The sequence below is a fragment of the Bombina bombina genome, chromosome 10 (assembly GCF_027579735.1).
Source record: "Bombina bombina isolate aBomBom1 chromosome 10, aBomBom1.pri, whole genome shotgun sequence".
Lineage (NCBI taxonomy): Eukaryota > Metazoa > Chordata > Amphibia > Anura > Bombinatoridae > Bombina > Bombina bombina.
In genome coordinates this window covers 192,882,839-192,904,741 of record NC_069508.1, presented here as the reverse complement: position 1 = coordinate 192,904,741, position 21,903 = coordinate 192,882,839, and the positions used below count along the sequence as shown (strand labels likewise).

The following is a 21,903-nucleotide window of genomic DNA, read 5'->3' as shown; positions in this document are numbered from 1 at the left end:
TGTACACTATTACAGAACGTTCTGAGTGCACAGTGTATCGGCTGCCGCAGCAGTGGCTGTCAAAATCAAAATGACAGATTGTACAGTCAGAGGACAGTCTTTCATATAAAATACCATAGGTATGATTATTATTGCTAAAATGCAAAATGCCAGGGCTTGACCCTTGGTTGATTGTGCACATTGCAGTCTTGGTCAGCAAAGTTTCTAAAAGAAGCCCCAGTCTAAACAACCTGCACTTTTCTTGTATAAATTATATTTAAAAAAAATACTGTTCTGACTGGAATCTCATACTGGGCAAATTCTGTCTGCAGTGTTTTGTTATAGATCATGGACTTCCTTTAAAGTGGCAAAATTAGCAACTGCTGTAAAAAAATCATAATTCTATAAAGATTTAGGCTGTATCTATAAGTTCATACATTTAGATTTTGGTGCCTACAGTCACCTGGGCTGTAAATACGGCCCTGATCTCACCCCGCCAATCACTGACTAAGCCTTGCGGCTCCCAAGCAAGACACAAAGTTATGGTGTGGGGCTTTACTTATGTATTTAATCTATTTATAGGGATTAAATACAGTTTCCTAGGGGCACTAATGCAAAAATACATGCTCTAACAAATTAGTCATTTTTCTTAATATTTAATTGGTGATATATTCTCTCTCTCTCTCTATCTATCTATCTATATATATAGATATATATATATATATATATATATATATATATATATATATATATACATACATACATACATACATACATACATACATACATACATACATACATACACACATACACACATACATACACACACACATACATATTTATCTTTTCTCCTTCTCTGCTGCGGTTATTGAGGAACAGATATAAATTGGATCCCCTGTACTGATCAATAAATCATTGTGTAGCATTCCTGCCTCTGTTGTAATGGGAAATAGTCATAGTTATGTGCATGAAGATTTTATTACTGTACATAATGAAACATTTTATGGGGAATTACATTTAATAGGGAAATAAAACCCAACATTTTCCTTTCATGATTCAGATAGAGCATACAATTTTAATAACTTTCCAATTTACTTATTCTATCTAATTTGCTTGACTTACTTGGTATCTCTTTGTTGAAGGAGCATCAATGCGCTACTGAGAGCTAGCTGAGCACATTGGGTGAGACAATGACAAGAGGCATGTATGTGCAGCCACCAATCGGCAGCTTTACTGATCCTGAATCTATTTACATATGGGGGGTTTTAACACAGGTAACATAGGATACCAAGAGAATGAAGCAAATTAGATAATAGAAGTAAATTGGAATGTTGTTTAAGATTACATGCTCTATATGAATCATGAAAACAAAAATTTGTGTTTCATGTCCTTTTAAAGTTCCTTTACCAGATCTGACCATACTTAAATGTTCTTGATCCATTAGGTTTTGCTTTCCATGGAAGATGAGACCGAGAATCCAGATGACAGCGTGTTTTATCAGGTGCAATCTCTCTTTGGCCACTTGATGGAGAGCAAGCTGCAGTACTATGTGCCAGAAAACTTCTGGAAGGTACTTATTAAGGAGCAAGTTAGTTCCCAAACTGCACCTGGGAATACTGCAATGCATGATGGTAATGGTTAGCACGTGATGTCTCGTCTGTTCAGGTGGATGCAAAGTTTATGCTGCAGACTTATAAATGAGTTAGAAATATATTGTGGTATTATCCACAATATGTAATGACTCAAATAATCCTAGTGCAGGGAGATTCAGCAACATTTTATTAGAATTGTGCACAAACTGTTAAAATTCATGTTAGGCTTTTTAATAGGAGCAGAAATGTAATGTTCTTCATTTCAATTATTAGATCTTCAAGATGTGGAATAAGGAGCTGTATGTGCGGGAACAGCAGGACGCCTATGAATTCTTCACCAGTCTTATAGACCAATTGGATGAATATCTAAAGGTGATTTGTGGAGCTTAAACTAGATTTTTCCCCTAATCTATCTCTTCTGCTGAGGACAATTTGGTACAGGTATAAAACAGGCAATACAACATACTTTTATTTTCAAACAAATGTCCTTGCACCCAGATGCAATGCATTTTACCTCTTTAGAAAAATACAACCTGAGCCAATCAGAAGCAACGTATTTGCAAAGCAACTAGACAAGTGCAAAAATGTGTTATTTATTTGGCAAAATTCGTTTATTAATAGAATTAAATGAACAAATACATTGTGCATTTATTTATTCTATCTTATAAAGAAACCTATTCACAAATAAAATAATGAATGAACGGATGTTTGATCTTTCATTTTGTTACATCGATGCACACATTTGAGACATATTTCAACTATTTTTATTTCTTTGTGAGCAAGGAATTCTTGCACATATTAGGGATGATGCTGAGGGTCACCTTGTGCTACTTGAACTTTCTGCTTTAACCCCTTGAAAAGTGCAGTTCTTAAAGCATTTTTCTATGTTTGTCCCTTGAATTATGTAAATAACAATAACGCTGTTTTGTGCTCTTTCTTGTGTATTTATAATATTGAGAATATAAACTAAGTGTGATCAGGCTATGCCAAGCTGACCTCTGATTGAAATGTCTAAGCTATTTATATTCTCTGTTTTGCTTAGAAAATGGGACGTGACCAAATATTTAAGAACACTTTTCAAGGCATCTATTCTGACCAGAAGATCTGTAAAGATTGTCCACACAGGTTTGTGCAGCCGACAGTTGCTTAGTTACAACTCATTATTTTACTAGGAAACCAATGTGGGTTACTATTAAAGGGACAGTCTACACCAGAATTGTTATTGTTTTAAAAGATAGATAATCTCTTTATTACCCATTCCCCAGTTTTGCATAACCAACACAGTTATAATAATATACTTTTAACCTCTGTGATTATCTTGTATCTAAGCCTCTGCAAACTGCCCCTTTATTTCAGTTCTTTTGACAGACTTGCAGTCTAGCCAATCAGTGCCTGCCCCCAGATAACTTCACGTGCACAAGCACAGTGTTATCTATATGAAATACGTGAACTAACACCCTCTAGTGGTAAAAAAACTGTTAAAATGCATTCTGAAAAGAGGTGGCCTTCAAGATCTAAGAAATTAGCATATGAACCTCCTAGGTTAAGCTTTCAACTAAGAATACCAAGAGAACAAAGCAAAATTGGTGATAAAAGTAGATTGGAAAATTGTTTAAAATTACATGCTCTATCTGAATCATGAAAGTTTATTTTGGCCTAGACTGTCCCTTTAACAGTGAAATGTTCCTGCGACGTGTCTGTAATTGCTAGAAGTCATGTTTTTCTATTTGCTATTTTTGTTTTAAAAGGTTAAATATCCCTTAGAACTCTAGTGAATTGTACATTTTATCCTCCATAAATAAATGTATTCTATGATGTGCATGAAATATCTTGAATAAAAAATTGATTTACAAATAAAAGCTGTTTAAATGTAAGCTTGCAGAAAAAAAGACATGAATGTATAATTTATACTGTTGTGTGTGTGTTGTCTAACAAGGAGGACACAGTTGTGTAAATGATTAATGAACAGGAAAAGGAAAACTATTGTGACCCTAAACATATATATTGATTAAAATAAGGAAATACGTTATGCAATATTGTGTTTGAAGAAAAAAACAAAACTAATATTTCTTTCATGTAATTGGCAAGAGTCCATGAGCTTGTGACATATGGGATATACAATCCTACCAGGAGGGGCAAAGTTTCCCAAACCTCAAAATGCCTATAAATACACCCCTCACCACACCCACAATTCAGTTTTTACAAACTTTGCCTCCTATGGAGGTGGTGAAGTAAGTTTGTGCTAAGATTTCTACGTTGATATGCGCTTCTCAGCATTGTTGAAGCCCGATTCCTCTCAGAGTACAGCAAATGTCAGAGGGACGTGAAGGGAGTATCACCTATTAAATACGATGATTTCTCTAACGGGGGTCTTTTTCATGGGTTCTCTGTTATCGGTCGTAGAGATTCATCTCCTACCTCCCTTTTCAGATCGACGATATACTCTCAATTTACCATTATCTCTACTAATAACTGTTTTAGTACTGGTTTGGCTATCTGCTATATGTGGATGGGTGTCTTTTGGTAAGTATGTTTTCATTACTTAAGACACTCTCAGCTATGGTTTGGCACTTTATGCAAATTATATAAAGTTCTAAATATATGTATTGTACTTATATTTGCCATGAGTTAGGTTCATGTATTTCCTTCTGCAGTCAGTTTCATATTTGGGAATATAAACACTTTAAGAAATGTATTTCTTACCTGGGGTTTAGTCTTTTTTCAATTTGACTACTTTTTGCAATTGCGGGTGTTAGGCCCGCGGGTGCGTCAAATGTTAGACTTTATTGCGTCATTTTTGGCGCAAACTTTTTTGACGCAACTTGGTCATTTCCAGCGTCATACGTGACACAGAGACCTTTCACGCATTTTTGGCTCAAAAAAAGTTTGTTAGGTTGTGCGTCATACTTGGCGCCAAATTTTCTTCATTATTTCGATACCCCATTGTTGTTTGCCTCCTTCTTTCTTTTCTATCAAGAGGCCTATGCTTTTGCATTTTTTCCCATTCCTGAAACTGTCATTTAAGGAAATAGATAATTTTGCTTTATATGTTGTTTTTTCTCTTACATTGAGCAAGATGTCCCAATCTGATCCTGCCTCTGAAGTTTCTGCTGGAACATTGCTGCATGACATCGGTTCTACCAAAGCTAAGTGCATTTGTTGTAAAATTGTAGAAATTATTCCACCGAATGTCATTTGTAATAGTTGTCATGATAAACTTTTACATGCAGATAGTGTTTCTATCAGTAATAGTACATTGCAAGTTGCAGTTCCTTCAACTTCTAATGTGCATGATATACCTGTAAATTTTAAAGAATTTGTTTCTGATTCCACCTTCTAATAAACGTAAAAGGTCTTTTAAAACTTCTCATTTAGCTGATGAAATTTCAAATGACCAACAACATAATAATTCATCCTCTTCTGATGAGGATCTATCTGAAACAGAAGATCCTTCCTCAGATATTGACACTGACAAATCTACTTATTTATTTAAAATAGAGTATATGCGTTCTTTATTAAAAGAAGTGTTAATTACTTTGGATATTGAGGTAACCAGTCCTATTGACGTTCAGTCTAATAAACGTTTAAATGCTGTTTTTAAACCTCCTGTGGTTTCCCCAGGTGTTTTTCCCATTCCTGAGGCTATTTCTGATATGATTTCTAGGGAATGGAATAAGCCAGGTACTTCCTTTATTCCTTCTTCAAGGTTTAAGAGATTGTATCCTTTACCAGCAAAATCTATAGAGTTTTGGGAAAAAATCCCCAAAGTTGATGGAGCTATTTCTACTCTTGCTAAATGTACCACTATTCCTATGGAAGATAGCACTTCCTTTAGGGATCCTTTAGATAGGAAACTTCAATATTATCTAAGGAAGGCCTATTTATATTCAGGTCATCTTCTCAGTCCTGCTATCTCTTTGGGTGATGTTGCAGCTGCATCAACTTTCTGGTTGGAAAATTTAGCGCAACATGAATTGGATTTTGACATATCTAGCATTGTTCGCTTATTGTAACATGCTAATCATTTTATTTGTGATGCCATTTTTTATATTATCAAAATTGATGTTAGATCCATGTCTTTAGCTGTATTAGCTAGAAGAGCTTTGTGGCTTAAATCTTGGAATGCTGATATGACATCTAAATCTAGATTACTATCTCTTTCTTTCCAAGGTAATAATTTATTTGGTTCTCAGTTGGATTCTATTATTTCAACTATCACTGGAGGAAAATGAGTTTTTTTTGCCTCAGGATAAAAAACCTAAGGGTAAATCTAAGGCTTCTAACCGTTTTTGTTCCTTTCGTCAGAATAAGGAACAAAAACTCAATCCTCCTCCCAAGGAATCTGCTTCCAGTTGGAAGCCTTCTTCAAATTGGAATAAATCCAAGGCATTTAGGAAACCAAAGTCTGCTCCTAAGTCCGCATGAAGGCCCTCATTCCAGCTCAGCTGGTAGGTGGCAGATTAAGGTTTTTCAGGGATTTTTGGATAAAATCTGTCCAAAATCATTTGATTCAGAGCATTCTCTCTCAAGGGTATCGAATAGGATTCAAAGTAAGACCTCCTGTGAGAAGATTTTTTCTCTCACGCATACCTGTAAATCCAGTAAAAGCTCAGGCTTTTCTGAAGTGTGTTTCAGACCTGGAGTCTTCATGGGTAATCATGCCTCCTCGGGAACAAGGTTTGGGGTTTTATTCAAACCTATTCATTGTACCAAAGAAAGAAAATTTGTTCAGACCAGTTCTGGATCTGAAAATTTTGAATCGTTATGTAAGAGTACCAACTTTCAAGATGGTGACTATATGGCCACACAGGTTTTGGTATGCGGATCTGGTTCGGATGTCCAGTTGCCCGCCTTGGCCACTTCCGTTACGGCCGGACCTACTATCTCAAGGTCCGTTTTTCCATCAGGATCTCAAATCATTAAATTTGAAGGTATGGAAATTGAACGCTTAGTTCTAAGTCATAGAGGTTTCTCTGACTCAGTGATTAATACTATGTTACAAGCTCATAAATCTGTCTCTAGAAAGATTTATTATAGAGTTTGGAAGACTTACATTTCATGGTGTTCTTCTCATAAATTCTCCTGGCATTCTTTTAGAATTCCTAGAATTTTACAGTTCCTTCAGGATGGTTTGGATAAGGGTTTGTCTGCAAGTTCCTTGAAAGGACAAATCTCTGCTCTTTCTGTTTTATTTCACAGAAATATTGCTATAATTCCTGATATTCACTGTTTTGTACAGGCTTTAGTTCGTATTAAGCCTGTTATTAAATCAATTTCTCCTCCTTGGAGTCTTAATTTCGTTCTGAAGGCTTTACAGGCTCCTCGATTTGAGCCTATGCATTCTTTGGACATTAAACTACTTTCCTGGAAAGTATTGTTCCTTTTGGCTATTTCTTCTGCTAGAAGAGTTTCTGAGCTATCTGCTCTTTCTTGTGAGTCTCCTTTTCTGATTTTTCATCAGGATAAGGCAGTTTTGCAGACTTCTTTTAAATTTTTACCTAAGGTTGTGAATTCTAACAACATTAGTAGAGAAATTGTTGTCCCTTCCTTGTGTCCTAATCCTAAGAATTCTTTGGAGAGATCCTTACATTCTTTGGATGTGGTAAGAGCTTTGAAATATTATGTGGAAGCTACTAAAAATTTCTGGAAGACTTCCAGTTTATTTGTTTTATTTTCTGGTCCTAGGAAAGGTCAGAAAGCTTCTGCTATTTCCTTGGCTTCTTGGTTGAAACTTTTGATTCATCAAGCTTATTTGGAGTCGGGTCAAACCCCGCCTCAGAGAATTACAGCTCATTCTACTAGATCAGTCTCCACTTTGTGGGCTTTTAAGCATGAAGCTTCAGTTGATCAGATTTGCAAAGCAGCAACTTGGTCCTCTTTGCATACATTTACTAAATTCTACCATTTTGATGTATTTGCTTCTTCGGAAGCAGTTTTTGGTAGAAAAGTTCTTCAGGCAGCTGTTTCAGTTTGATTCTTCTGCTTTTGATTTAAAGGGACAGTCAAGTATAAATTAAACTTTCATTATTCAGATAGGACTTTTAATTTCTCCACCATTGGTGTGTCCGGTCCACGGCGTCATCCATTACTTGTGGGAATATTCTCTTCCCCAACAGGAAATGGCAAAGAGCACAGCAAAAGCTGTCCATATAGCCCCTCCTCAGGCTCCGCCCCCCAGTCATTCTCTTTGCCGCTCTGAACAAGTAGCATCTCCACGGAGATGGTGAAGAGTATGTGGTGTTTAATTGTAGTTTTTTATTCTGCTATCAAGAGTTTATTTTAAAATAGTGCCGGTTTGTACTATTTACTCTAAAACAGAAAGGATGAAGATTTCTGTTTAAAAGAGGAGTATGATTTTAGCAGCAGTAACTAAAATCGATTGCTGTTCCCACGCAGGACTGTTGAGCCCAGAGAACTTCAGTTGGGGGGAACAGTTAGCAGACTTTTCTGCTCAAGGTATGACTAGTCCATTTTCTAACAAGACTGTGTAATGCTAGAAGACTGTCATTTTCCCTCTTGAGGATCGGTAAGCCATTTTCTTAGACTCCTAACAGAATGAAGGCTTATTATGGGCTATACACTGGTTGACACTCTTATGGGCTAAATAGATTGCTTTATTTAAGTTTTTTATGAAATCTAGAGGTGATTTATAAAACTTTTATTGTGAGGGAACGTTTTTAGACGCCAGGCAGTTGTTTAGACACCTTTCCAGTCAGGAAGGGCCTTTCACTATAGTAGGCAGAGCCTCATTTTCGCGCCATAATTGCACAGTTTCTTTTGGATGCATGCAAGAGGGTCTGGTGATCATTGGAAACGTTCCTGGAAGGCTTAATTTGGTATCGTATAACTCCTAAGGACAGGTGAAGTCGCAGCAAACGCTGTGGCTGGGACTGTAGTTGGGTTAAAGATTGCTATTTGATTAAACGGCTCCGGTTTCCTCATGTAAGGGGTTAAAAGCTTGAAAATTGGGGTGCAATACTTTTAAGGCATTAAGACACTGTGGTGAAAATTTGGTAAAGATTGGATATTTCCTTCATAGTTTTTCACACATTCAGAAATAAAGTGTGCTCTGTTTAACATTTAAAGAGACAGTAACGGTTTTGTTTTAAAACGTTTTTTTTTTTCATTATTAGCCTGTTTAAGCCTGTCTAACATGTCTGTACCTTCAGATAGAACATGTTCTGTATGTATGGAGGCCAAGGTGGTCCCCCCTTCAAATGTATGTGATAATTGTGCCATAGCGTCCAGACAAAGTAAGGACAGTACTGTCACATTTAATAAGGTTGCCCAAGATTTGCCCAAGATGATTCATCAAATGAAGGTAGTGGGGATAGTTAATCATCCTCTCCTTCTGTGTCAACACCAGTTATGCCCACGCAGGCGACCCCTAGTACATCTAGCGCGCCAATGCTTGTTACTATGCAACAATTAACGTCAGTAATGGATAATTCCATAGCTAATATTTTATCCAAAATGCCAGCATTTCAGAGAAAGCGTGATTGCTCAGTTTTAAATACAGTGGAGCATGAAGGCGCTGACGATAGTTTATCTGTCATACCCTCACACCAGTCAGAAGTGGCAGTGAGGGAGGGTTTGTCGGAGGGAGAGCTTTCAAATTCAGGGAGAATCTCTCAACAGGCAGAACCTGATGTTGTGACGTTTAAATTTAAGTTAGAGCATCTCCGCGCATTACTTAAGCAGGTGCTAGCTACTCTGGATGATTGTGACTCTTTGGTCATTCCAGAAAAATTGTGCAAGATGGACAAATTCTTAGAGGTCCCGGTGCACCCTGATGCCTTCCCGATCCCTAAAAGGGTGGCGGACATAGTGAATAAGGAGTGGGAGAGACCAGGTATACCCTTTGTCCCACCTCCTATATTTAAGAAATTGTTCCCCATGGTCGACCCAAGGAAGGACACATGGCAAACAGACCCTAAGGTTGAGGGGGCAGTTTCTACCCTAGCTAAGCGCACGACTATTCCTATTGAGGACAATTGTGCTTTCAAAGATCCTATGGATAAAAAATTGGAGGGTTTGCTTAAAAAGATTTTTGTTCAGCAAGGTTACCTCCTCCAACCAATTTCGTGCATTATTCCTGTCACTACGGCGGCGTGTTTCTGGTTCGATGAAAAGTCGCTTAATATGGAGACTCCATATGAGGAAGTCATGGACAGAATTCACGCACTTAAGTTAGCTAATTCCTTTATTTTAGATGAAAATTCAGGGTTTGCAATTGTGGCGCGCAGAGCGCTCTGGCTAAAGTCTTGGTCGGCGGATGTATCTTCCAAGACAAAATTGCTTAATATCCCTTTCAAAGGTAAGACCCTTTTTGGGCCAGAATTAAAAGAAATTATTTCAGACATCACTGGGGGAAAGGGCCATGCCCTCCCACAGGATAGACCTTTCAAGGCTAAGAATAAGTCCAATTTTCGTTCCTTTCGCAATTTCAGGAACGGACCGGCTTCTAACTCGGCAGCCTCTAGACAAGAGGGTAACGCTTCCCAGACTAAACCAGCTTGGAAACCAATGCAAGGCTGGAATAAGGGTAAACAGGCCAAGAAGCCTGCTGCTGCTACCAAGACAGCATGAAGGGGTAGCCCCTGATCCAGGACCGGATCTAGTAGGGGGCAGACTCTCTCTCTTCGCTCAGGCTTGGGCAACAGATGTTCAGGATCCCTGGGCACTAGAAATAGTCTCTCAGGGTTATCTTCTAGAATTCAAGGAACTACCCCCAAGGGGAAGGTTCCACATGTCTCACTTATCTTCAAACCAAATAAAGAGACAGGCATTTTTACATTGTGTAGAAGACCTGTTAAAGATGGGAGTGATACACTCAGTTCCAGCTGTGGAACAAGGTCAGGGGTTTTACTCAAACCTGTTTGTAGTTCCCAAAAAAGAGGGAACTTTCAGACCAATTCTGGATTTAAAAATTCTAAACAAATTTCTCAGAGTTCCATCGTTCAAAATGGAAACCATTCGAACAATTTTACCTACAATCCAGGAGGGTCAATATATGACTACCGTGGATTTAAAGGATGCGTACCTACATATTCCTATCCACAAAGATCATCATCAGTTCCTAAGGTTTGCCTTTCTGGACAAACATTATCAGTACGTGGCTCTTCCATTCGGACTAGCCACTGCTCCCAGAATTTTCACAAAGGTGCTTGGGTCCCTTCTGGCGGTTCTAAGACCAAGGGGCATTGCAGTGGCACCTTATCTGGACGACATTCTAATTCAAGCGTTGTCTCTTTCCAAGGCAAAGGCTCATACAGACATTGTTTTAGCCTTTCTCAGATCTCACGGGTGGAAGGTGAACGTAGAAAAAAGTTCCCTGTCTCCGTCCACAAGAGTTCCCTTTTTGGGAACAATAATAGATTCTTTAGAAATTAAGATCTTCCTGACAGAAGTCAGAAAGTCAAAGCTTCTAAACGCTTGTCAAGTTCTTCACTCTATTCTGCAGCCTTCCATAGCTCAGTGCATGGAAGTAGTAGGGTTGATGGTTGCAGCAATGGACATCGTTCTTTTTGCTCGAATTCATCTAAGATCATTATAACTGTGCATGCTCAATCAGTGGAATGGGGACTATGCAGACTTGTCTCCAAAGATTCAAGTAGACCAGATGACCAGAGACTCACTCCGTTGCTGGTTGTCCCAGGATCACCTGTCTCAGGGAATGAGTTTCCGCAGACCAGAGTGGGTCATTGTCACGACCAACGCCAGTCTATTAGGCTGGGGCGCGGTCTGGGATTCCCTGAAAGCTCAGGGTCTATGGTCTCGGGAAGAGTCTCTTCTCCCGATAAACATCCTGGAACTGAGAGCGATATTCAATGCTCTCCGGGCTTGGCCTCAACTAACGAAGGCTTACATCAACCATCAGGGGGGAACAAAGAGTTCCTTGGCGATGAGAGAGGTATCCAAGATCATCAAATGGGCGGAGGATCACTCCTGCCACCTATCTGCAATTCACATCCCAGGAGTAGACAACTGGGAGGCGGATTATCTGAGTCGTCAGACTTTCCATCCGGGGGAGTGGGAACTCCACCCGGAGGTTTTTGCCCAGTTGACTCAATTATGGGAACATGGATCTGATGGCGTCTCGTCAGAACTTCAAGGTTCCTTGCTACGGGGCCAGATCCAGGGATCCCAAGGCGACTCTAGTGGATGCATTAGTGGCGCCTTGGTCGTTCAACCTAGCTTATGCGTTTCCACCGTTCCCTCTCCTTCCCAGGCTTGTAGCCAGGATCAAACAGGAGAAGGCCTCTGTGATTCTAATAGCTCCTGCGTGGCCGCGCAGGACTTGGTATGCAGACCTGGTGAATATGTCATCGGCTCCACCATGGAAGCTACCTTTGAGACAGGATCTTCTAGTACAAGGTCCATTCGAACATCTAAATCTAGTTTCTCTGCAGATGACTGCTTGGAAATTGAACGCTTGATTTTATCCAAGCGTGGGTTTTCAGATTCAGTGATAGATACTCTGGTCCAAGCCAGAAAACCTGTGACTAGAAAGATTTACCATAAAATATGGAAAAAATATATCTGTTGGTGTGAATCCAAGGGATTTTCCTGGAGTAAGATTAAAATTCCTAAAATCCTCTCCTTTCTCCAAGAAGGTTTGGATAAGGGATTGTCAGCAAGTTCTCTAAAAGGACAGATTTCTTCTTTATCTGTCTTGTTACACAAACAACTGGCAGCTGTGCCAGATGTACAAGCCTTTGTACAGGCTTTGGTCAGTATCAAGCCTGTTTACAGACCCATGACTCCTCCTTGGATTCTAAATTTAGTTCTTTCAGTTCTTCAAGGGGTTCCGTTTGAACCTTTACATTCCATAGATATCAAGTTATTATCTTGGAAAGTTCTGTTTTTGGTTGCTATTTCTTCTGCTAGAAGAGTTTCTGAATTATCTGCTTTGCAGTGTAATACACCCTATCTGGTGTTCCATTCAGATAAGGTCGTTTTGCGTACTAAGCCTGGTTTTCTTCCCAAAGTTGTTTCCAACAGGAATATTAACCAGGAAATAGTTGTTCCTTCTCTGTGTCCGAATCCAGTTTCAAAGAAGGAACGTTTGTTACACAATTTAGATGTAGTTCGTGCTTTAAAGTTCTATTTAGAAGCAACAAAGGATTTTAGACAAACCTCATCTTTGTTTGTCGTTTACTCTGGTAAGAGGAGAGGACAAAAAGCTACCGCTACCTCTTTCTTTCTGGCTAAAAAGCATTATCCGATTGGCTTATGAGACTGCCGGACGGCAGGCTCCTGAACGAATCACAGCTCACTCTACTAGGGCTGTGGCTTCCACATGGGCCTTCAAGAACGAGGCTTCTGTTGATCAGATATGTAAGGCAGCGACTACAAATTTGATACTTATGCTTCTTCGGAGGCTGTTTTTGGGAGAGAGGTTTTGCAAGCCGTGGTGCCTTCCGTTTAGGTAACCTGATTTGCTCCCTCCCTTCATCCGTGTCCTAAACCTTCATCCGTGTCCTAAAGCTTTGGTATTGGTTCCCACAAGTAATGGATGACACCGTGGACCGGACACACCAATGTTGGAGAAAACAGAATTTATGCTTACCTGATAAATTACTTTCTCCAACGGTGTGTCCGGTCCACGGCCCGCCCTGGTTTTTTAATCAGGTTTGAAATTTTTTTTCTCTATACTCTACAGTCACCACGGCACCCTATAGTTTCTCCTTTTTTTCTCCTAACCGTCGGTCGAATGACTGGGAGCGGAGCCTGAGGAGGTGCTATATGGACAGCTTTTGCTGTGCTCTTTGCCATTTCCTGTTGGGGAAGAGAATATTCCCACAAGTAATGGATGACGCCGTGGACCGGACACACCGTTGGAGAAAGTAATTTATCAGGTAAGCATAAATTCTGTTTTTAATCGACTTTCCAATTTACTTTTATCATCAAATTTGCTTTTTTCTCTTGGTATTCTTAGTTTAAACTAAACATAGGTAGGCTCATATGCTAATTTCTAAGCCTTTGAGGGCTGCCTCTTATCACATGCTTTTTAAATCTCTTTTCAACACAAAGAGACAGAAAGTACACGTGGGCTATATAGATAACACTGTGTTCAGGCACAGAAAGTTATTTAAGATTTAGCACAAAACAATGCTAAATTTAAGACAATAGATAATAAACAGTCACAGTCATTTGATCAGGGGGCTGGAAGAAGGTTCCTAGATACAAGGTAATCTTAAGGTAAGGTAAGGTTAAAACTATAACAATTCTATGGTTGACTTTCCCTTTAAGTTTTTTTCTTTTAAAAGTGAAAATAACTTATTTTTTGGGTTGTGGATTATTTTTTCAGCGGAATATGGCTGTTTTTATTTTTATTCCCTCCCTCTCTAGTGACTCTTGAGTGGAAGACTCCACATCTTGGGTATTGATATCCCATATCTCACTAGCTCATGGACTCTTGCCAATTACATGAAATAAAACATAATTTATGTAAGAACTTACCTGATAAATTCATTTCTTTCATATTGGCAAGAGTCCATGAGGCCCACCCTTTTTATGGTGGTTATGATTTTTTGTATAAAGCACAATTATTTCCAAATTTCCTTTGTTGATGCTTTCTACTCCTTTCTTTATCACCCCACTGCTTGGCTATTTGTTAAACTGAATTGTGGGTGTGGTGAGGGGTGTATTTATAGGCATTTTGAGGTTTGGGAAAATTTGCCCCTCCTGGTAGTATTGTATATCCCATATGTCACAAGCTCATGGACTCTTGCCAATATGAAAGAAATGAATTTATCAGGTAAGTTCTTACATAAATTTTGTTTTTGATTTTTTTGTTGAAATTAAGACTTAAAATACAAAAAAGTCTAAATGTTTGCCATAAAAATAAGGTTATGAATTGAAAGTTTTGTTTTGCCGCTATAGGAAAAATGTGCAATTGTTATCCTAGTATGATTTTATTGTCTTTAGATTATGTTTCAAGTTGATATACTTAGAGTTTGGTTCAATTTCTGGTGTAGTGCGAGTCCATACGTTTGTCCCAGAAGACCTGTTTTCTATATCAGCAGTCAGACACAGGCAAATCCAATGACAAATAAATAAAACATTTGACACATTTTTGTCATGCCCACAAAAAAAACAAAAAAAAAAACCTTATTATCAATACAACTTTTGATTCAGACATTTATTTTCATGAACATGAAGAAACCTCTCTGCCTCACCTCTAAAAGAATGCTATCTATTTGTTGCAGATATGAGCGCGAGGAGGCTTTCATGGCGTTGAATTTAGGTGTCACTTCCTGCCAAAGCCTAGAGATCTCATTGGATCAGTTTGTTAGGGGTGAGGTCCTTGAAGGCAGTAATGCATATTACTGTGAAAAATGCAAAGAAAAGGTGAGGAAAAAAACGTGTTAAAGGTACAGCTTGTCAAAATTAAACTTTCATGATCCAGATAGGGCATGCAATTTTAAACAATTTTCTTATTTACTTTTATCAAATTTGCTTTGTTCTTTTTTTATTCTTTGTTGAAAGCTAAACCTAGGTAGGCTCATATGCTAATTTATATGCCCTTGAAAGCCACCTCTTATTTTATTGCATTTTGGCAGTTTTCTACAGCTAGACAGAGCTAGCTCATGTGTGCCATATAGGTAAAATTGTGCTCACTCACATGGAGTTATTTATGAGTCGGCACTGATTGGTAAAATGGAAGTTTGTCAAAACAACTAAGATAAGGGGGCAATCTGGAGAGGCTTAGATATAAAGTAATCACAGAGGTAAAAAGTATATTAATATTACTATGTTGGATATACAAAACTGGGGAATGGGTTATAAAGGGATAGTCTAACTTTTTTAAACAATAACAATTTTGGAGTGTCCCTTTAAGTCTATTGCTTCATGTATACCATGTGGTGTTCAATTTTCCGAACTCCTTGGACACCACAGATTGTTGAAATGTAAAACCTTGCAGACCTCTTATAGCTGGTTGTTACTTTTTTTGGGAACAATCTGAGATATTTTATAAAATATAAAAGCTATTAAAGAAAAGTCTTTATGAAATAGCTGACCTTATAGGATTAGCATTAACTCGCTTGCTGTCAATTTTTTATTTTTAGTTTATTCATTTTTTTTTCTTTCAGAGAACCACCGTGAAGAGGACTTGCATCAAATCTCTGCCAAGTGTCATGGTCATTCACTTAATGAGGTTTGGATTTGATTGGGAAAGTGGTCGTTCCATTAAATATGACGAACAGATCAAGGTATGTCATTTTATAGGAACTTAAGCATTAAAGGGATATGAAACGCAAACATCTTCTTTTGTGATTCAGTGACTTCTACTATTAAATTTGCTTTGTTCCCATGATATATGAACTACATGGCAGGAAATAGTGCCGTCATCTAGTGCTCTTGCAAATGGATAAAATTCTTGCAAAACTTCAATAAAGGATAATAGAAGAAAGTTGTTCATAATTGCATGCTCTGTCTGAATTATGAAAGAAAAAAAGTTTGGTTTCTTGTCTCTTTAAAGCAAAAGATTAGACTAAGAATAATATTTTAAAAATATTTATAAATATTAGTTGTTTAGGTTTTGAAGGAATTGGTGTAATATGTTTGTACAGGAAGAAAGCCATTTATCCAAACTGCTTGGGACCAGAAAAGGTTTTGAGTTCGGAATAGTTTGGATTTTGTATACATAGTACCCTCAGTAAAATAGTTCAGTACAGTGATCATAAAGGTAATAGTTGTTTTAAATAAACCTAGATTATTATTTGCATTTTAGAACAAAAAGACCAAGCCAAAGACACAGGCAGAAAAGATTGTTACTCACAGAAAATTAGTAATTTTTGATAATTGTGTTTGATTTATTTTTTTAGAAATTAATTAAAAAGTTTTTTTTTTTTTTAGAATGTTTGGAATTCTGGGTTTGGGGATTTGTATCTGTATCTGCATTATCTAGGATTCCCTGTTTCCTCTTCTTAAACCAGTTAGGGACAATTATAAATAAGTTACTCAAGTTATAATCTTAAAGTGTTTAATGTCTCTTTAAAAAAGAATTGGTACCGTTTGGAAATGATCCCTGTATTTAGTTATTAGTCGGTTCAGTTTTTATCCTGTGATAGTGTGTTTCTATATAAATGGTAACCCTACAATACATCTTTTATTCACCTACTAGGAATTGTGTTTAAATCTGGTAGAATTAAAAAAAAAAAAAAAAAAAGTTGTGCTTGAACCTAATTCTGGCTTTACACTATAGTCAATCATTTTTGCAACTTGTCATTTTCTGCTATTTTATAGTTCCCGTGGGTCCTGAACATGGAACCGTACACTGTGTCTGGGATGGCTCGTCAAGACTCTTCCTCAGAGGTTGGGGAAAATGGGAGACATACTGATCCAGGAGGTGGATCTCCTCGGAAAAAAGTGGCTCCAACGGAAAACTATGAGCTAGTTGGAGTGATTGTGCACAGCGGCCAGGCACACGCAGGCCACTATTATTCCTTCATTAAAGACAGGAGGTATTCACATGGCATTTAATCAATTTGTTATAACTCTATTGTTCTCTTGAATGCTTAGGTTTCAAAATTTTCATTCTGTAATCTGTTTCAGGGGCTGCGGGAAGTGCAGGTGGTACAAATTTAATGACACAGTGGTGGAAGAGTTTGATCTAAATGATGAAACCATTGAATATGAGTGTTTCGGAGGTGAATACAGACCCAAAGTTTTTGACCAATGTAAGTTGCATGTGGTGGGTCGTTTTTTAAACACTTTAATATTCTTTCAGTATTTTCTTTACAAAAAAAATATCTAACGCATTCAAAATAGTGTCACAAGTCTTAAGTGAATGTAAAAACATATTTGTTGTATCTACATGACTATCATGAAGAGCTGTTATCTGTTGCAAGCAAATTTTTTTTTTTAAAAAGGGTTTATTTGAAAATAAATTCTAATTAGTGACATTTTGCATACTCTAATGGGATCCTACATTATATCATGTCTTAAACATAAAATCCAGAGTTAGCCATATCATTTAAATGGCTCTAATATCTAACAGCATCTTTGTGCTTCAACTCAACCTGTTTTATAATCTGGTTTCTTAAATTAATTACGTCATTTTTAAATATAAATGCATAGTATATGTCAGCAAGTAAGCGGTGTATTGCAAATAATCTGCATAGAAGTGTTTTAAAATACTGTAGTTTTATTAGCATTATTTACAAGGGTTTTGCAAATCAATTACAGTTGATGGATACATCCATTGAAAAGCCTAGTGAAATCCATGTACTTGGTGCACTTTACTGTGGCTGATTAGTAATGGATGTAAGTTTAGCTTTTGCTCCGATATAACCAATTACTCCAGCCATACCCGTACACCTTATGGAGGAGCCACTCTGCCTTCACAGTTAACAGTAAAAGCATAAATAATTGGTGGTAAAATAAAATATGAAATAAATGTGACTTAAAGTGAAGGTCAATTTTCATCAGTGAGTGTCCGGTTTTTAAAAATACTTTTAAAAACAGGGGCACTTTCATTGATGAAAATTAACATAGCACTGGATTTGAAGAAATACTTACCTTTTACTCCTGCAAAACCGGATCGCGGATCTCAGCCTCAGTTCCTCTGTAGTGACGTCAGAAATGATGAAAACCGGCTTCCTCCAATCATGGCTTGCACCCCAGAGCGTCCAGCTCGTGATGCCTGGCTGTGATTGGAGGAAGCCAGTTTCGTCATTGCTGTGGTCTACAACAGGAAGAAGAAGGCGGGGGATCGTCTATCCGGCTTTGCAGAAGTAAAAGGTAAGTATTTCTTCAAATCCAGTGCAATGTTAATTTTCATCAATGAAAGTGCCCCTGTTTTTAAAAGTATTTCTCTTGTTAAGTGTATCCAGTCCACGGATCATCCATTACTTATGGAATATATTCTCCTTCCCAACAGGAAGTTGCAAGAGTCCACCCACAGCAAAGCTGCTATATAGCTCCTCCCCTAACTGCCATATTCAGTCATTCTCTTGCAAGCCTCAACATAGATAGGAGGTCGTTAGATTCTGTGGTGATTTATACTTAGTTTATTCTTCAATCAAAAGTTTGTTATTTTTAAATGGCACCGGAGTGTGCTGTTTTTCTCAGGCAGTATTTGGAAGAAGAATCTGCCTGCGTTTTTCTATGATCTTAGCAGACGTAACTGAGATCCATTTGCTGTTCTCACACATTCTGAGGAGTGAGGTACTTCAGAGGGGGAATGGCGTGCAGGTTTTCCTGCAGATAAGGTATGTGCAGTAAAATATTTTTCTAGGAATGGAATTGACTAAGAAAATACTGCTGATACCGAAGTAATGTAAGTAAAGCCTTAAATGCAGCGATAGCGACTGGTATCAGGCTTATTAATAGAGATACATACTCTTATAAAAATGTGTTTTAAAACGTTTGCTGGCATGTTTAATCATTTTTTAACGTACATTGGTGATAACACTGTAATGTTGGTATAGCCTTAAATGCAGTAAAAGCGACTGGTATCAGGCTTATTAATAGAGATACATACTTTTGTAAAAATGTGTTTTAAAACGTTTGCTGGCATGTTTAATCGTTTTTAACATATGTTTGGTGATAAAACTTATTGGGGCCTAAGTTTTTTTCCACATGGCTGGCTTAAATTTTGCATAGAAACAGGCTTCCCACTGTTGTAATAGACCCTATAGGGGGCAGACTTTCATTCTTCGCCCGGGCGTGGGCAAGAGATGCCCAGGACCCCTAGGCATTGGAATTTATATCCCAGAGATATCTTCTGGATTTCAAAGATTCCCCCCCCCCCCCCCAAAAAGGGGAGATTTCACCTTTCACTATTATCTGCAAACCAGATAAAGGAGGAGGCATTCTTACATTGTGTACGAGATCCATCCAGTTCCAAGAGAGGAACAGGGACAGAGTTTTTACTCAAATCTGTTTGTGGTTCCCAAGGTGAGGGAACCTTCAGACCTATTTTGGATCTAAAGATCTTAAACAAATTCCTCAGAGATCCTGGAGAGTCAATAGAGGACTACAATGGATTTAAAGGATGCTTATCCTCACATTGTGATGCATAAAGATCACCTTCGTTTTTCAGGTTTGCCTTTCTAGACAGGCAATAGCAAGTTGGTAGCTCTTTCCTTTGGGATATCTACAGCCCCAAGAATCTTTATGGAGGTTCTGGGGTCGCTTTGGCGGTCCTTAGGCCGCGGGGCATAAAAGTGGCCCCTTAGTTAGACGACATCCTGATACAGGCGTCAAACATCCAAATTGCCAAGTCTCATACGGACGTAGTACTGGCATTTCTGAGATCACATGGGTGGAAAGTGAACAAGGAAAGAGTTCTCTATCACCAATCTCAAGGGTTTCCCTCCTAGGGACTCTGATAGATTCTGTAGAAATGAAAATTTACCCGACGGAGTCCAGGTTGTCAAAGTTTCTAAATTTCTGCCGTGTTTTTCATCCCATCCGCGCCCTTCGATGGCTCAGTACATGAATGAAATCGGCTTAATAGGTAGCGGCAAGGGACATAGTACCGTTTGCACGTCTACATTTCAGACCGCTGCAACTATGCATGCTCAGTCAGAGTAACGGGGATTACACAGATTGTCCCCCTGTTGAACCTGGACCAAGAGACCAGAGATTATCTTCTCTGGTGACTATGTCGGGTCCATCTGTCCAAGGGTACGACCTTCCGCAGGTCGGATGGGACAATTGTTTCAATGGATGCCAGCCTTTTAGGTTGGGATGCAGTCTGGAACTCCCTGAAGGCTCAGGGATAGTGGACTTAGGAGGAGACCCTCCTTCTAATAAATATTCTGGGAGTGATATCCATGCTCTTCAGACTTGGCCTCAGTTAGCAACTCTGAGGTACATCATACTCAGTCTGACAATATACGCGACTGTGGCTTACATCAGACATCAAGGGGAAACAGAAGTTCCCTAGTGATTTTAGAAGTCTTACAATAATTCACTGGACAGAGACTCACTCTTGTCTATCAGCTATCCATATCCCAGGTGTTGAGAACTGGGAGGTGGATTTTCTAAGTCGTCAGACTTTTCTTCCGGGGGAGTGGGATTCCTTTGGAGGTCAAGACCAAGCAGGAGAGGGCTTTGGTGTTTTTGACAGCGCCTGCGTAGCCACGCAGGACCTGATATGCAGATCTGGTGGACATGTCATCCTTTCCATCACGGTCTCTGTTTCTGAGACAGGTCCCTCTACCTCAGGGTCCTTTCAACCATCTAAATAGAATCAATCTGAGATGGACTGTCTGGAGACTGAACGCTTGATGTTATCAAAGCATGGCTTCTCCGAGTCAGTCATTGATACCTTAATACAGACATGAAAGCCTGTCTCTAGGAAAATTGAACATAGATATGGTGTAAATATCTGATTGTTATGAATCCAAGGGTTACTCATGGAGTAAAGCCTGGATTCCCAGGATATTATCTTTTCTCCAATATGTTTTTGAGAAAAGGGTTGCCAGCTAATTCCTTAAAAGGGACAGATTTTTACTCTGTCTATTTTTTTGCACCAGCGTCTGGCAGGTATTCTAGACGTTCAGGCATTTGGTCAGGCTTTGGTTAGATCCAAGCCTGTGTTTAAAACTGTTGCTCCACCATGGAGCTTAAACCTGGTTCTTAAGGATCTTCAAGAAGTTCCGTTTGAACCTTTTTTGTTCCATAGATATCAATCTTTATCTTGGAAAGTTCCTTTTGGGTAGCTATTTCCTCGACTCGTAGAGTCTCCAAGTTATCTGTGTTACAATGTGATTCTCCTTATCTGGTCTTTCGTACGGATAAGGTAGTCCTGCGTACCAACCTGGGTTTTTTCCTAAGGTGGTATCTAACAAGAACATCACTCAAGAGATAGTTGTTCCATGCTTGTATCCTAATCCTTCCTCAAAGAAGGAACGTCTATTACACAATATTGGACGTGGTTTGTGCTTTAAAGTTTTACTTACAAGCTACTACAGTTTTCATCAAACGTTCACCTTGTTTGTTGTCTATTCTGGACAGAGGAGAGGTCAAAAGACTTCAGCAGCCTCTCTGTCTTTTTGGTTAAAAAGCATAATTAATTTAGCTTATGAGACTGCTGGACAGCAGCCTCCTGAAGGGATTGCAGCTCATTCTACTAAATGTGGCTTCTGTTGAACAGATTTACAAGACGGAGTCTTGGTCTGCGCTTCATACTTTTTCAAATTTAACAAATTTGATACCTTGCTTCTTCGGAGGCTATTTTTGGGAGAAATGTTTTTTGTTTTTTTTTACAGGCAGTGGTAACTTCCGTTTAAGTACCTGCCTTGTCCCTCCCATCATCCGTGTACTTTAGCTTTGGTATTGGTATTCCATAAGTAATGGATGATCCGTGGAC

The 21,903-nt window shown here is 38.6% G+C and overlaps 1 protein-coding gene across 1 annotated transcript in view; it reads left to right on the top strand.

The window, feature by feature from the left end:
• LOC128640795 (ubiquitin carboxyl-terminal hydrolase 24) overlaps positions 1–21,903 on the top strand; it is a 385,043-nt gene that overhangs the window by 246,201 nt on the left and 116,939 nt on the right. Inside the window, exons 31-37 of the mRNA XM_053693215.1 lie at positions 1,424–1,549; positions 1,845–1,943; positions 2,614–2,696; positions 14,786–14,927; positions 15,671–15,790; positions 16,827–17,044; positions 17,136–17,260. Of these exons, the coding sequence (XP_053549190.1) occupies positions 1,424–1,549; positions 1,845–1,943; positions 2,614–2,696; positions 14,786–14,927; positions 15,671–15,790; positions 16,827–17,044; positions 17,136–17,260 (913 nt within the window). The remainder of the gene's footprint in view (positions 1–1,423; positions 1,550–1,844; positions 1,944–2,613; positions 2,697–14,785; positions 14,928–15,670; positions 15,791–16,826; positions 17,045–17,135; positions 17,261–21,903) is intronic.